The following is a 14,819-nucleotide window of genomic DNA, read 5'->3' on the forward strand; positions in this document are numbered from 1 at the left end:
GCCATTTGGAGATTTATAATATCATTTGCGGGCCATACAAAATTATCAACTTAAAAATTAGCCTCCTATATTTGGTCAAATATTTAATTACCTCACCCCTAATGCCTTGGCAGGGCCAGACCAAATGATTTCACAGGCCCTATATGGCCCTCGGGCCGATGTTCCCCACCTGTGGTTTAGGCACATCACATAGAACACAAACGAGATGCTTTTTTTAAAAAAACAATTCTCACCTGAGGATATTTTTCCATTGATTTTTAGAGAGAGGGAAAGACAGAGAGAAATATCAGTGTGAGAGAAACACATCGATTGGTTGCCTCCTACACAAGCCCCGACCAGGGCCTGGGCCAGGGAGGAGCCTACAACCGAGGTGCATGCCCTTGACCGGAATCAAACCCAGGACCCTTCAGTTCAAAGGCAGGTGCTCTATCCACTGAGCCAAACTGGCCAGGGGGAGATGCTTTTTAAGATGCACGTGTGGTCAGTCGAGGATGACCCGGAGCCCAGTCACCATTGTCCTTTCTCCCCCTAGAACAACCCCAGCAATAAACTGGTGAGCACGAGCAGCACGGTCACGGCGGCCCACATCAAGAGGTTCACGTTCGTGTGCATGGCCCTGTCGCTCACGGTAAGGAGACACCGCCCTCGCCATGTTTTTGGAAAAGGAGAAATGGTTATATTAAAAGGAGATGTCGTGTATCCCAAAATGTGATGTTATGCTAGGTTAATTAACAAGCTCTTCAAAACATTTTCATCCCAAAATACGAGCGATTGTTATTTGAGGGAACCATTGAATCCAGGAAGCAAGGGTCGCGGTGTTTCTTGGGACTTCTTACATGCTGAAGGAAGGCGGGCCTTGCCTTTCATTTGAATCATACTCTTGTCCTGCTGAATAATTTCCAGCCCATTTTTGAACATCCGGAGTCAAACGTATTACCATCCCTGTCCCTTTTCCAAACTTAATTGGTGATATTTTGATTTCCCCGGTGGAAGTTCCTTTCCTAATTACGTTGATGCTGATGTCGCATATTTATTTATTCTCCACGCAACACGTATCAATGGAGCACCTACAGCATCCCACTCTCTGTGCCGTCTTCCCAGGTACAGCTGTGAGCAGGTGCCCCTCACACTGTGCCGCTGGCAGGGCCCGTGGGTGACTGCACAGCCTTAAACAGCACACATCCTTCCTTTATCAGCTCCCATGGCAGTTCAGATGTAGAAGATAATGCTCAAAAACATGGAGAAAGCACGTACACGCACTGTAATCCAAAGCGCATGGTATATAATTTAAGGTTTGTTTATAACACTTATCAACGGTAGCCGAAGAGCACACACACCATTTATAAACAAGCTTACATGGTAGAGTGTGCCCTTTGGATGGAGACTAGAGGAGGATCAAAGGGAGTACTGGTCTTTTGAACCCTGTTGGTTTCCCTTTGTTGTGGTGGTGGTCCGCATTGCCTGTCAAGTCCTGTAGAAATTCCCCTTTTTTTCTAGTACAATATGAGGATCTTGTGCTGAAATGCCTGTGTGTATGCAGTTCTCAGCAACAGTGACTGATAGCGGGACCTACGGTAGTAAGAGGTGTTGGGTTCTGCTGGTGACAGGGACACAGTAACCGTAGCCCTTCTTACCGTCATCACGAGAACTGTTTAGCTGGATGAGTCCTGGCAGTGGTCCTTTAAAATCAAGCCCTGTGTATGTTTTAAACCTTTAATGGATTTTTTTTAAAAATCCACAGCATAATAGTGGATTCATTGACTCAACACCTGAGTAGATTGTAACAAGGGCAACATGGGACAAAGAGCCCATCACAAAACACCTCTGACAGCTGATGACCTTGTGTCTGTCCTCAGCCGCCCGTCACTCCAACCCAGCCCCTCCCACCTATTTGTCTCTCATGAAACCGGTAGGGTGACAGAAACATATTCCAGGGCCACCTGACCCGAGGAATTTCTGGTAGCATGCCTGTGCGCGTCAGGACAGGTTACCCCGTGCAACCCGGCTCCCCTGTTTTCATTATTTCTCTCTATGGTGTGCAAGTTTTTCCCTAATTCCCTAAATTATTAGCAAAACACAGAACAGCCTTGAATCTGTTTAAGAGTCGTTTAGGAAAAACAGAGAAGGCTTCTGTTGCAGGAACAGCCCTCAGCGTTGGGAGACATGTTAAATGACTGGGAGTCGCACGTCAAGTTGGTTGGGATGCCAGGTTCTGTGACTTGGACCCTTTCGCACAGAAAGCTGGAAGCTCTGGGTTGTTGCTGGCTCTCCTCATCTGTCTCCTTTCGCTCCATTTAACCATCTTCCCACCGCTACAGTGAGTCCGAGGGGGAACTCGGCCAGATTGGATTTGAGGATATTTTATCTCTCCTTAGCTCACGGGCAGTAATCTGTACTTCTAAATCAAGTACAAGTTTATTTTGAAATGACCACTATCTAAGATCTAGAAATATATTTTGGTTTCCCATGTAGAGGTTTTCTTAATGTAGTTATTCTAATGCTACCTTCTGTAACTAGAAGTACCTGAGGGTAGATTTCCACCAAGAAAACAGAGACTCAGAAACCTCTGTTGGAAAGGAACTTGGAGATGACCCATCATATTTTAGGAAAGGAAATGACTCAGGGAGGGTGAGTGACTTGTCTGTATACCAGCTAGAAGCCAGCCTTGCAGGCTCATTCTTCACGCCCCACCTGCTTACTCTGAACCACACGAGCAGGTGGTGATGGTGATGGTGATGGTGATGGTGATGGTGATGGTGATGGTGATGGTGATGGTACTGGTAGTACTGGTGGTGGTGCTGCTGATGGTGGTGGTGGTGCTGGTGGTGCTGGTGCTGGTGCTGGTGCTGGTGATGCTGGTGGTGGTGGTGTGTGTGTGTGTGTGTGTGTGTGTGTGTGTGTGTTGCTGTCACTTAAGGCCGAGAGGTAGGGGAGCCTGCTAGTATGCCATAAATTACATTGCCTCCCACACTAGGGTACAAGGTCTGAGGCTAGTGACTGGTACTACTTAAGGATCTGGTTCTCTTTTTTAAAAGAAGTTAAAATAGGTTTTTACTCTGGATCTTTGTGAGCTTTGCTTTTTGATGTCAGTGGGTGGTAAAAAGGGAAAGTGTGAATTGGCACTCAAACGTGGATCTTCTGTTCTGATTTGTATGGGTTAAATTGTGTCCACCAAAAATTCCTATGTTGAAGTCCTAACTCCCAGTACCTCAGAATGTGGCCTCGTTTGGAAATAGGGTTAAGGTGAGGTCTTGGTGGGTTAGGTGGACCCCTCACCCAGGATGCCTGGTGTTCTTATAAGCGGGGGCATTTGGATACAGACATGCACACAAACGCCATGGGAAGACTCGAGATATGCTGCCAGAAGGCAGGAGATGCCTGGAACAGATCCTTCCCTGGCACCTGCGGAGGGAGCATGGCCCTGCCCACACCCCACAACTGTGAGGCAATACTCTCTTTTGCTGTGCTTCCAAACCACCGTTTTGTGGTACTTGTTGCAGCAGCTCTAGCAAACTCATACATTGATGTTTCTGAAAGAAAGGGATCTTGTCATTTATGGTCACATGGATTGATTAACCAGACATAACTATTCAACTGTCTTATTTTGTTTTTAAATTCTCCATTTAGTGATTCTGTAAGACACCTCTTTTATTTTATTTCCATATTCTCCATGTAATAATCTGAGTGGAGGATTTGCTTAGACATGTTTTTCACATGGTACAGCCCTGTGCCCACACTTAGATGCTGAATTATATCTTTGCGAATGGCTTTGGGGAGGGGGGGGTGTAATTGGCATCATAGCATCCACTAGAAGTATCTGTGCTAGATTTAAGTTACTTGGCTTTTTGGTTTTATTCTACTTTCCATTAGTCGAATAATGCACTGCACCTCAGCCAGGCCCTTGCAAAATCCACTCACTATTAATACTGAAAAGCCAAAATAGTCCCCAATTTTCAGGGAAGGGTTTGGTAGCTGGCAGTCACAAACTGTTGTGCATGAAAATGGTAAAATAAATCAGTGGGGATTGACTCAGAGACATCCAGGAATTTTATTTTATTACTCTCTATGGCTTTTTTTTTTTTTTTTAATCATTTGTATTCGTCTCAGTTTAAAGACAGAAGCAGTCTGGGCACATTACAGTGTGTAGGGCCCAGACCCCAGCTGGATCAGATGCCTAGTGCAGGCCCTGCTGACAATAATCACAATACGGGTTAGGGGCCAGACACGCTGTGGTGCTCGTGGCGTCTCGGTTTCCGATCTCAGCACCTGCTCACACCCCCAGGTGCGTGAGGCTCTGACCACGAGCACGTTCCTGGTGGCCTGAAACGCTCCATGTCCTATTGACTGACATCAGGTCAGCATGCGGGGAGTCGGCAAAGCCCAAGTCAAACACCTCAAAGTCGTTTTTGTAAACGATCTCAAATATATTAAGAAACACCCAGTAGAGGAAGGTCCATCAGGTAGTGTGTTAAATGAGCATGACAAGGACACAAACACCCCGTTAGCATGCTAAGTGGCCATTTTGTGTGTTTAATGAAGCCAGAAACCATTAGGCCCAGGAACTAAGGAAAACAATCAAAAAACCACCTGGTCCCACAGAGGTATTCCTCCTGGCTGACAAACTACAAAAGTGACCTGGAAAGTAAAGTTGCTGTTTGCAGAGTGACATAGGGCCTTTGCTGAAAACATTTCTTATTTTTATCCGAATGAGTTTATTACTGCATTTCCAGCTCTGGGTCAGATGGCCCACTGGTTCCGGCACAGTGAAGTCAACACAGGTTGTGCCGCGAGATTATTCTGGGGGTCTTCTCGGACCTTCTGAACAAGGTTCAGAGAACCAGGACGTGATGCTGAGAAAACAATAGTGCCTAGAAAACCTACTCACCTTTAACCAGGTGCCAGGAGGTTTGCAAGAGCCTGTCTGTCTCTGAGAGATGGCACTTACCCATGTGGTTTGAAGAATGAATTGGCCTTTACAAAAAAAAAAAAAAAGAAGAAGAAGTTTCTAGAAAGCCATGGGGCACCCGCCAAGCCAGCGCCTCTGAACTGATGCCCTGCATGCCCCTGGGACTCTGTGGCACCTGACTGCCCTCTTTTATTTTAATGAGTTGAGAAGAGAGGGCCAAAAAAGAGGGATTTAGCTCAAGCGTGAATTCAGGGCCACATAGTTCAGTCCTTATGATTGTGGGCCTTGAAGCCCCAGGGCCTGGGTTCAAGCCTTGGCTCCTTCGCCCACCAGCTGGGTGGCTTAGGGAAGGTCACTTAAACATACCAGCCTCAGACTCCCTAGCTGCCACAGGAGGAATAAGAAGACCCACCTTTTAAGACTTTAAAAAGAATCCATAGCTGACATAGCACCAGGCTTGGTATCAGCAGAGCATGGGCGCTGTCGCCTAACGTTCCCAGAGCCAGGGGATTCCGAGTGAGGGTAAGAGTCTGTCCCCTGCCTCCAGTGGCTCTTGGTGTAATGGATGCCAATGAATAACGTTTTCCTCCCTGAGGCCTGGGAAGACTCTGGATGCCCCATCACACCTTCCTGTTTGTAGCCTCCAGTCCCAGGGGCAGACAGTGCCCACTCCAGTGGTCGGTTGTCTTGCTCATTTGAAATGTCAGTTCCCCACAAGCTGCAGTGACAGCAGAAAGAGAGAAAGTGATGTATTTAGGCTTCTGGCTTAGACGTCCCATAGATCTGTACACACCAACCAAATTAGAAATGCCACCAAGGGGAGATTATAAGCCACACGTGTATGCATTAAGATGTGATTATCAAAGCCTGGGGCTGTGGAACAGACACTTTTTTTTAATATATTTTATTGATTTTTTACAGAGAGGAAGGGAGAGGGATAGAAAGCTAGAAACATCGATGAGAGAGAAACATCGACCAGCTGCCTCCTGCACACCCCCTACCGGGGATGTGCCCGCAACCAAGGTACATGCCCTTGACCGGAATCGAACCTGGGACCTTTCAGTCCGCAGGCCGATGCTCTATCCACTGAGCTAAACCAGTTTTGGCTGGAACAGACACTTTCAAAGAGATGGATGATGCTGAGGGGTTCTCTGTGTACGGGCACAGCTCTCCAGAGAAAGAACACATACATATTTATTCCCGAAGTCATGCTATACATGCCTGACACCCTACGATGCCCCAGGCTCTGGGACCACCACAGTGAAAGAGATCCACAGGCTCTTTTCTTTTTTTATTAATTTATTTTTTTAATTGATTTCAGAGAGGAAGGGAGAGGGAGAGATTTATTCTCTCTCATCATTGATGTTTCTATCTCTCCCTCTCCCTTCAGTGATTCTCTCGTATCATTGATGTTTCTTTGATCAGCTGCCTCCTGCTTGCCCCCGACCAGGGATCAAGCCCGGGGAATCGCACCATGACCTCCTGGTTCATAGGTTGATGCTCAACCATGGTGCCATGCTGGCCTGATCACAGGCTCTTTTCTTACGGAATTTATAATCTCAGAGAGAAGACAGGCAATAAGCATGCACGGTGGAGTGTATTAGTTTCCTGTGGCTGCTGTGACAAATTACCACAAAGCTGATGGCTTAAAACAGCAAATTTATTCTCTCACAGTTCTGGAGGCCAGAGGTCAGTTTAGGTCATGGAGCTGAAATGAAGGTGTCAGCAGTCACACTCCGTCCAGTGACTTTTAGAGAAGAATCTGTCCCTTGCCTCCAGCTCCGGAGGCTGCTTGCATTCCTTGGTCACATGACTCTGTGACTCTGTGACTCCCATCCCTGCCCCTGTCTTCACATCCCCTCTTCGTCTCTGTGTCTGCATCAAACCTTCCTTTGCCTGGATCTTACACAAGGACATTTGTGATGGTATTTCGGGCCCACCCGGACAATCCCAGCTAATCTTATTTCAAGACCCTTAACTTAATCACACCTGTTACCATATAAAGTAATGAATACTTGTGCTGGGGACCGGGGGTGAATATATCTCTTGGGGTGGCCATTATGCAGCCTGCAACAGAGAGTCACAGGTGCTCGGGAGAAAATTAAGTAAAAGAAAAGAAGGTGAGGGAGATGCCTGACAAGATGATCAGGGAAGGCCCCCCTGACAGGACACATTTGCAGGTAATCGGATGTCCAGGAGCCCAGCAGCCCCGCACTCTCTGCGTATGTAGTCATGACCCGCCGTGGACATGCACCCCGAGTTTGAGGCACCTCGGTGCATATTCACCTGCATTGCTCCACCCCTCCTTTCTGCTCAGGCACTGCCTCTGTTTCTTCCTATCTCTAGTTTCAGCCTCTCCCAACTTACTGCTTTAAATATATTTAAGGCTCCCAACCTTTAAGAAATTTAAAGGAAACATAAAAACCATCTCTTTTTCTGCAGGCAGACTACATTTCTCCTCTCCTTGACATTCGAACTTCTTGAGACAATTACCTGAAAGCACCCTCCCCCACCTTCCTGGCTACCAGGCCCTCTGTCCCCCTGCCCAGCCACCTGCCTCCTCTCGGGGAGCAAGGGAGCCTTACTTCCTTCCGAGATCGCTCCTTTGATTGGTGTTTTTGCCCATCTCTTATCTCCTTACAGAGCTCACCGAGGTCCCCACTGTCTCATTGCCCAGCTCCAGGGGCCCCGTCCGGTTCTCATGTTTCGTGTCTGATGCGGCCCACTCCTCCATCCTGTGCTCATGCCTTGCCGTCTGAGACACTGTCCTCGGCTGGTTTTCCTTTTCTCTTTCTGATTTTTCCTTCACCGGCTCCTTGGTGGAAGCCCTTGTTCCTCCTTATGAGTGAGCCCCAAACTCTGCCCTACTGCCTGCCTCCTGACCCCTCTCCCTGGTCACACCTTGCCTGCCAGGGCCCTGGAGGCCAAGAGGACTTAAAACATTTTAGTTCCAAAGCTTCGGAATCTTAGGCCTGAGGGCCCAGGCCAGCAGGGGAGGGGAGCAAAAGGCGGCCCTCAGAGAAGGAGGCAGTCAGGCCCTCTCTGTGACATACTGCGATAATCCCCTTCAGTGAGGTTCAGCGCATCCCCACTGGCACAGGGACCCAGCCTCAGCTTGCTGCTGCTGACCTCACCCATGAGCTGTCACTCAGCCGTGGGGCCGGGACACCATGGGCCTTATTCCAGCCGTGGCCGTGGTGCCACGCTGACCCTGTGTCTCCAACAAGGACAGCCTGTTTGAGGCTTTGTTTCTGCCGGGCAGCCCCACCCCCGCACCCCAGACTGCCTTCTCATTGTTCCCAGGATCCGGCAGAAAATGACTCTGTTGTGCGTTGGGGGGGGGGGGGGGGGGGGGGGAGGACAGAAAGGACCAAAGGTAAATCAGCCAAATTGAAAACCCTCTCATCTGGCGCCTCTGGGAGCTTAGTGTGGCCACTGGGCTGTTCGGCAGCTTTAGACATCCCGGAAATATGGAGGGAGCAAGGCTTCTGAGTCCCCAAGGCCAGGGTTGAAATCCTGGCCTCACCCTTTACCAACGGGGTGACCTGGGCCAAGTCACACAGCCCTGCCAGGCCCTGGTGACCCCTTTGGTAAAGGAGTAGACAATCCTGCCTCTCCCAGGATTTTATGAGGGTTAAATGAAATCCCCAATGGAAAGCCCTTGGTGTGTGATCCTTGATGAGTTCCCTCCTTCCCACGGACCCTCTGCGCACCCCCCCTCCCCCTTCACACTTTAGTAGCCCAGCATTCACTTTTTAAGTCATCATTATTGCGGATTTGAGGGGTTGACTGGTTTGTTCAGGGGAACTCAGGGGAGACTAAAGCAATTAAGCATGGTCCCCAAAACTCTACCTAAGCCCTTGTGATAAAAAGGCAGTACAGGCCCACAATGCAGCCTTAAAACAATTAGCAAGTGAAGGAGCACACCGCGATGTTATGAGCATGCTCCAATTTTTTAAAAGTCGTTTTAATTGTGATAAAAATACACCTCACTTAAAGCTTGGCATCTGGACCATTTCTGAGTGTGCAGGTCAGTACGTTCACCTTGTTGTGCTGCTGTCGCCGCCAGCTGCCATCCAGTTTCTGTTAACAGTCAAGGAAAAGTAAAGGCTAAACAGAAGCTGGATTGGAACCTTCTAAATATTCTTCAAATCGGAGTAAGAATAGGAAAGAATTAGACATTCCGCAAATGGATGGAATGGGCAGAGGTTTGATGGGCAGAGGTCTGACAGCCGGAGCGCCCTCGGCAGGCTTGGTGCGTGGCGCCCCCTGCTGTTTGAAGTGTGTTTGGGCCTTCCTAAGAATGGCGCGGCTTAGGTCAGAAAGGGGCACTGAGTGCTCTGACGCAGTGTGCCTGTTGGGCAGTTTCATTAAATCTGAATGACAGTCGGGGTGATTTCGCTTTCATATCCTTTAAAAATAACTGATTTTAAAACGACATCTGAAAATGTTAACTTTTTACCATTAGATGTGCTACAATAGTGGTTTCATCAACTCCCTTATGAAGCTATTCCATTTAGATGTGTAACAGTGGTTATGATGGTCAACAAGCCACATTGAGGATACTAGGTACTACGAAAACACTGTGTAAAGTGCCCATCCAAGCTCCCTACTTTAACCGGAAACAAAGCTCTGTTTTTCTCAGTAGTAGACGGAGTTTACTCCATCTATTTCAGCCCCATAAAAATTGTATCTGCCTGACCTTACATAAAAAGTCCCCTGCATCTCCTCTCCATATACCATTGTAATAGTAGTAAATATTGTAATCCAATGGGCATTCTATAACATTATGCACTATAACATATATTGTTATATATGGTGATAATACTAACGATCCTTCCTCAGAAAGTGCTCCCTCCCTGTGACGTTCTCCCGTGCTGTGCTGCGGTTTTCCTCCCCACCCACCTGGCTTGTTGCCCAGCCCCCCTTCAGAGCATGCTCAGCTCTGCAGGGCAATGCCCCCTTCCTCCAGCCATCAGGACAGGCTCACTCCCTGCCACCCTCTATCATGCTCCTCCCCAGAAAGTGGGCTCATTGGCCTTTTCATACATTATGTAGACTTTAGGGGTTTGCACTCTAGTAAAAGGGCATATTTTTTTCTTCAGAATTGGGACTCCCCTGGTTCCAAGAGTCATCCTAATGGGATGCCGTGTCATCCAGGGGGATGTGGTGACTTTCATGGGCTCGCTGTTAGCCTTAGGAGGACTTAGGGAGTGACCCCATCTAGTTCAGCTGGCGGTCAGCACGTGAGAGTGAGAAACCGTGGAGAGGACAGGCCAGAGGGTCCCCAGAGGGCGGCCAAGCATCCAGCCTGAAGCTAGAGAAACACTCACTCACCTCACATCACTCTCCTCATACCCCACACGGGTCCCTCAGCACATCTTGTTAGCACTAAGTGCAGATACCTCCAATTCCACCATTCCCCACCTCCTGATGATCCCAGGCCATCTCCCTAATGTTATTGTAGCCCCCTGGCAGGACTCTGCTTCTGCCCTGCACCCCCACCCCCGTACTCCATCCTCACCCAGCCTGTCAAAATGGCAGTCATCACATCACTCCTCCACCTGCCACCTCCCATGGCTCCCGTCTCTCTGGGACCAAAAGCTGGAGTCATAACCATGGCCCACAAAACGCTGATGAACTTTCTCACCTCACCCACCCACCTGCCACCTGTGTGCAGCCAGTGCAAGTTGATGCTAAGAATCAAAGGCCAAATGGCATTCCTGGGGTGAACATTGGCGCTCTCTCTCTCTCTCTCTCTCTCTCTCTCTCTCTCTCTCTCTCAACTCAAGCAAGGTAGGCGTGTATGATATCTGACAGTGTCCTGCCTTGTTCGGGCCCCTCCATCCACAGGGAAATCAAATTAGTGTGCCTTCTGTGGAGTGACCAGGCACAGTGTCCCAAGATGCTGTCTGTGAAACCCAGCTGTCAGCCCCTCCCTCTGAATCAGGACTTTGCTCATCCCTGTCCTAAATACTTATTAAGATGGACAGATACAGGGCCCCTGTTATTAAAAAAAAAAAAAAAAAAATTCTGGAAAAGAAAAAGGAACACATGCTCTTTGTGGAAAACAGGGGAAAGTTCAAAGAGGAAAATAAAATCAGTCCTAAGCTCACCACCTACAGACAGCTCACTGGTAGCATTTTACTCCCGTCCCAGGAAACCTTTTACAATAATGAGAGTAAGACCGACTGGTCCCGCTCACTGTGCCCCTCGCGGGTAGAAGCATCTGTGCGGGTCACGGGGCCACAGACACGCTGGTGGTCTGGTCATCCGAGGGCTAAGGAGCTGGCACCAGAATGTGAATCCATTTACTCACCATCTTGCAGCCCCAAGCCAGGCTGTAACCACCTCTTTGTACGCGGTATTGTTGAGGGTTAACCTCGGGTTTAGGCAGTGGAGACTTAAACCCAATTAAACAGTTGTTGAACTTTTCTTACTAAGTAAAGGCTCCAAATGAAAACGATGCCCGGGGCCAGCAATTTTAATGCATAACAGCTGCATACATTTCACTTCTTCTCACTGCAGGGGACAAGACTCTCTGGCTTGGTACTAATCCTGCTTATTCAGGGCAATGGCGGGAGCTTAGGGAGCTCTGGAACTACGTCAAAACCAGAGCTCTTGGCAATGTTCCCTTGTGGGCCGGAACCCTCTCCGGCTGTGCAGAAATGGCTGCCCCACCGTGGCTGGGTTGCTGGGTGCTCCGAGTTCAAATGCTGATGGAGGCAACTGGCTTCTTCAAATCCCACGTTCTTGGGAAAGAATCTGAGACGGTCCCAGGGCGGGTCAGAAACAGACTCTGTCGGGGAGGAAGCAGGCCTTGAGGAGGACCCCCCTTCTGTGGGCCTAGTCACGTGGATTCAGACTGTAGCATCTCAGGTGGGGTGGTATATCTGTAAGGGTTGGGACTTCCTTCCTCCTTCATGCACACGATAATCCTACTTGGGGACCTTAATCTGTGGTAAAACTTAGTCATCACTTAGTTCATCGTTATAGGGATTTAGGAATGAAAGGTTAAATGCTGCCTCCAAGGTGGAACAACTCCGTACAGGTAAAGCCTGCTTAACGGGTTGCTTCTAAGGAAGATGCTAAATTACTCATTGATCTGCCCGACCAGACCATCCCTAGAAATCTGACCATGGCACATACGCTAACCAGAAACTGCCTGGGAAGGCTGTGAATACAAGGGCTGCAGCCCAGTGTGGGTTAGTTTCCAAGGAGGCTAATGTAATGAAAGAAAGGAGATGCCAATGATCGTGAAGGCGGAAGGTGTGTCTGGAGTGGACTGTACTTTACGAGCGATGACTATATGTTGAAATGCCAATAAATGTTTCAAAGTTCAAAGTAAAAATCTCATGGTCAGTATCTGGTCCTCAGAAAAAGAATCACCTAGCCTGTCAAATAAAAGGGTGTTGGGTCATAGGTCTCCTCCTTTCTTCCTTTCTTTCTTCTCCTTCATCGCCTTTTTATTTCAGAATTATTTCAGGTTGACAGAGACACTCTGAAAATAGCACACAGTTCCCACACACCCTTCATCCCTCACTTGGCTATGGTTCGTTTGTCACAACTAAGGAACGAACATTGACACGTTACTACGAACTGAACTGCACAGTTGATTCAGGTTTCACTAGCTTTCCCCTCACAGCCCTTGTCATCTTGTCTCCTTAGCCCCCTCTAGTGTGTGAGTTTCTCAGACTTGGCTTGTTTTTGAGGCGTTCTCAGTTTTAAGGAATGCCGGTTAGGTTTTATGTAAATGTGCCTCAACTTGGGTTTGTCTGAGGTTTTTCTCGTGGTTAGAGGGGGTTTTGGATTTGGGGAGGAAGATCACCTGGGTCAAGTGCGAGTCTCCTCACATCTTATCAGGAGCACAGGCCATCAACATGACTCAACACTGCTGATGTTGACCTTGACCACCTCCCGAGGTCATGTTTGCCAGGCCTCCCCACTGTAAAGGTACTCTTTCCCCTTTTCCATGCTGAGCTCTCCTTGGAGGGGAGTTGCTATGGTCAGCCCACACTTCTGGATGGGGGGGTATAGGTATGCTTCACCTCCCTGGGAAGGGAGTATCTACATGAATCAGATAAAATTCTGGGCCAGAGATCTGACCCTATTTGCTTATTTATATCAATACTAGAGGCCTGGTCCACGGGATTCCTGCACTGGTGGGGGGGGGGGGGGGGGCGTGGCCTGCGGGGATCAGCACACTGCGGGAGTGCCGCTCATCCCGGTCAACGGAGTGGCGCTCCCATTGTGGGAGCACACTGACCACCAGGGGGCAGCTCCTGCGTTGAGCATCTGCCCCCTGGTGGTCAGTGCACATCATAGCTACTGGTTTGACTGGTCATTCTGGTCGTTCCGCCGTTCCATCGCTGGGCTTTTATATATATAGATTGACTCATGGGTATTTATTGTATACTCTGTATTCAGTACTACAGTATTTATTTTGTTGCCGAAATTGTTCCAGCTTTGCCCGTGGGGAACGCTTCCTGCTGGGCTCTTGTGTCCTTTGACATATTATTCCAGGCGGATCTAGAACGAGCCATTTCTCCAGGCAGCCCTGGTTCCTTCTATTGGGAAATAAATAGAAAAACCAAGATCTGGGCACTGAGTGGGTGCTTCTATGTAGCTGGCTGCTTCCTAATGAGACAATATTGACAGCAAGCTCTGCAGCAGAAAAGCCAGCCCTGCAGCTGCTCGAAGGAACAAATCACGTTCATTGTCAGTAGTTTATTGGGTTTGTTTTCCTGGTTTGGAAAAGTCAATGTCGTTAAGCTCTGCAAATATTTGAGGAACACAGCATGTTGTGGTCAACTGGGAGGGCATGTTCTGAGCCAAGCCTCCTCTGGGTGAACTCATTTGAATCACACTTTCCTGAAATATTCTTTGTTAGGTTCACCTCTACAGCTTCCTGTTTTCTGAAACCGACTGGTTACCTTTGGTCTGGTTGTTAGCTGGGGCTCCACACGTTCCTTAGGGAACGCTGACCTCCAGAGAGGAACTGCCGCTTTTCAGCAGCGCCGGACCTATTGCTATGTTGCAGATATTCCTTTCCGGGCAATGCAAGAAATAGTCACGTTTTTAGGAACTTACTGGCAGGCAAGGAGCATTTTCATCTGGAAGCATGGCAAAGGCAAAGGGTCGAATTCAGAGACTTCCAGAAGAAAAAGAAAGGCAGCTTCGATACGTTACCTGTGGCGTTCCTTCGCTTTCAATAATGACCTGTGATTGCTCGAGCCCCAGGCTGATGGTATTCGGCTACGTTGTTCTAGCAGGCCCAGCCTAGGCTCTGGGTGGGCGTGACAGACAGCTCTGAAGAGGCGCCTCAGGAGCACGTGGCCAGATAGGAGCATTCAGGGCACGCTTGGCACAGATAGGTACCAGGCAGAAGAGAGTGGGTCAGTGGTGCCACATTGAATCACACTGTGGCATTTGAGAAATGGAATATCGAAACCACCCTCCTGGGAAGCTCTGTTAGGGATCCACCAAACTCAACATTTTGTTCTCAGGGGCCTTAGACGTTGCGGTCACCGGCCCAGGTTACTGGGTGTTTTTGTAAGTGTCTCAAGTGATGTGGGTGTGCTCACCATGGCCCTGTCTTCCCACTGGGCTCCAAGGTCTTCCAAGGCTGTGAAACGCCTCGGGGTGCCCATCACCCATGCAGAGAACTCAGAGCGGGGAATCACCTGGCTTTGCCACAGGCGCTGCTGAACCCTCCTCTCTGACCTGCGGTGACTCCCTCCCTTCCCCTTGGCCTGTTGTAACCAAAAGGCCATTGTGCAGTGATTTCCCAAAGCCGAGAGATTGCAACAGGGGACATCGTCTCACGTTCAGATCCTCGCTGGCTCCTAAATACACACGGCATTACAGATTGTCCTGGAAGCTCTCCTTTTTAGCGGAGTGTGGTCCTTCAGTA

General features: G+C 48.8%; 1 protein-coding gene across 1 annotated transcript in view; it reads left to right on the plus strand.

The window, feature by feature from the left end:
• Positions 1-14,819, plus strand: part of ANKH (ANKH inorganic pyrophosphate transport regulator) — a 119,145-nt gene that overhangs the window by 97,879 nt on the left and 6,447 nt on the right. Inside the window, exon 8 of the mRNA XM_079791362.1 lies at positions 533-628. Coding sequence (XP_079647488.1) covers positions 533-628 — 96 coding nt within the window. The remainder of the gene's footprint in view (positions 1-532; positions 629-14,819) is intronic.

Source organism: Cnephaeus nilssonii (assembly GCF_951640355.1).
Source record: "Cnephaeus nilssonii genome assembly, chromosome: 2".
NCBI classification, from domain to species: Eukaryota; Metazoa; Chordata; class Mammalia; order Chiroptera; family Vespertilionidae; genus Cnephaeus; species Cnephaeus nilssonii.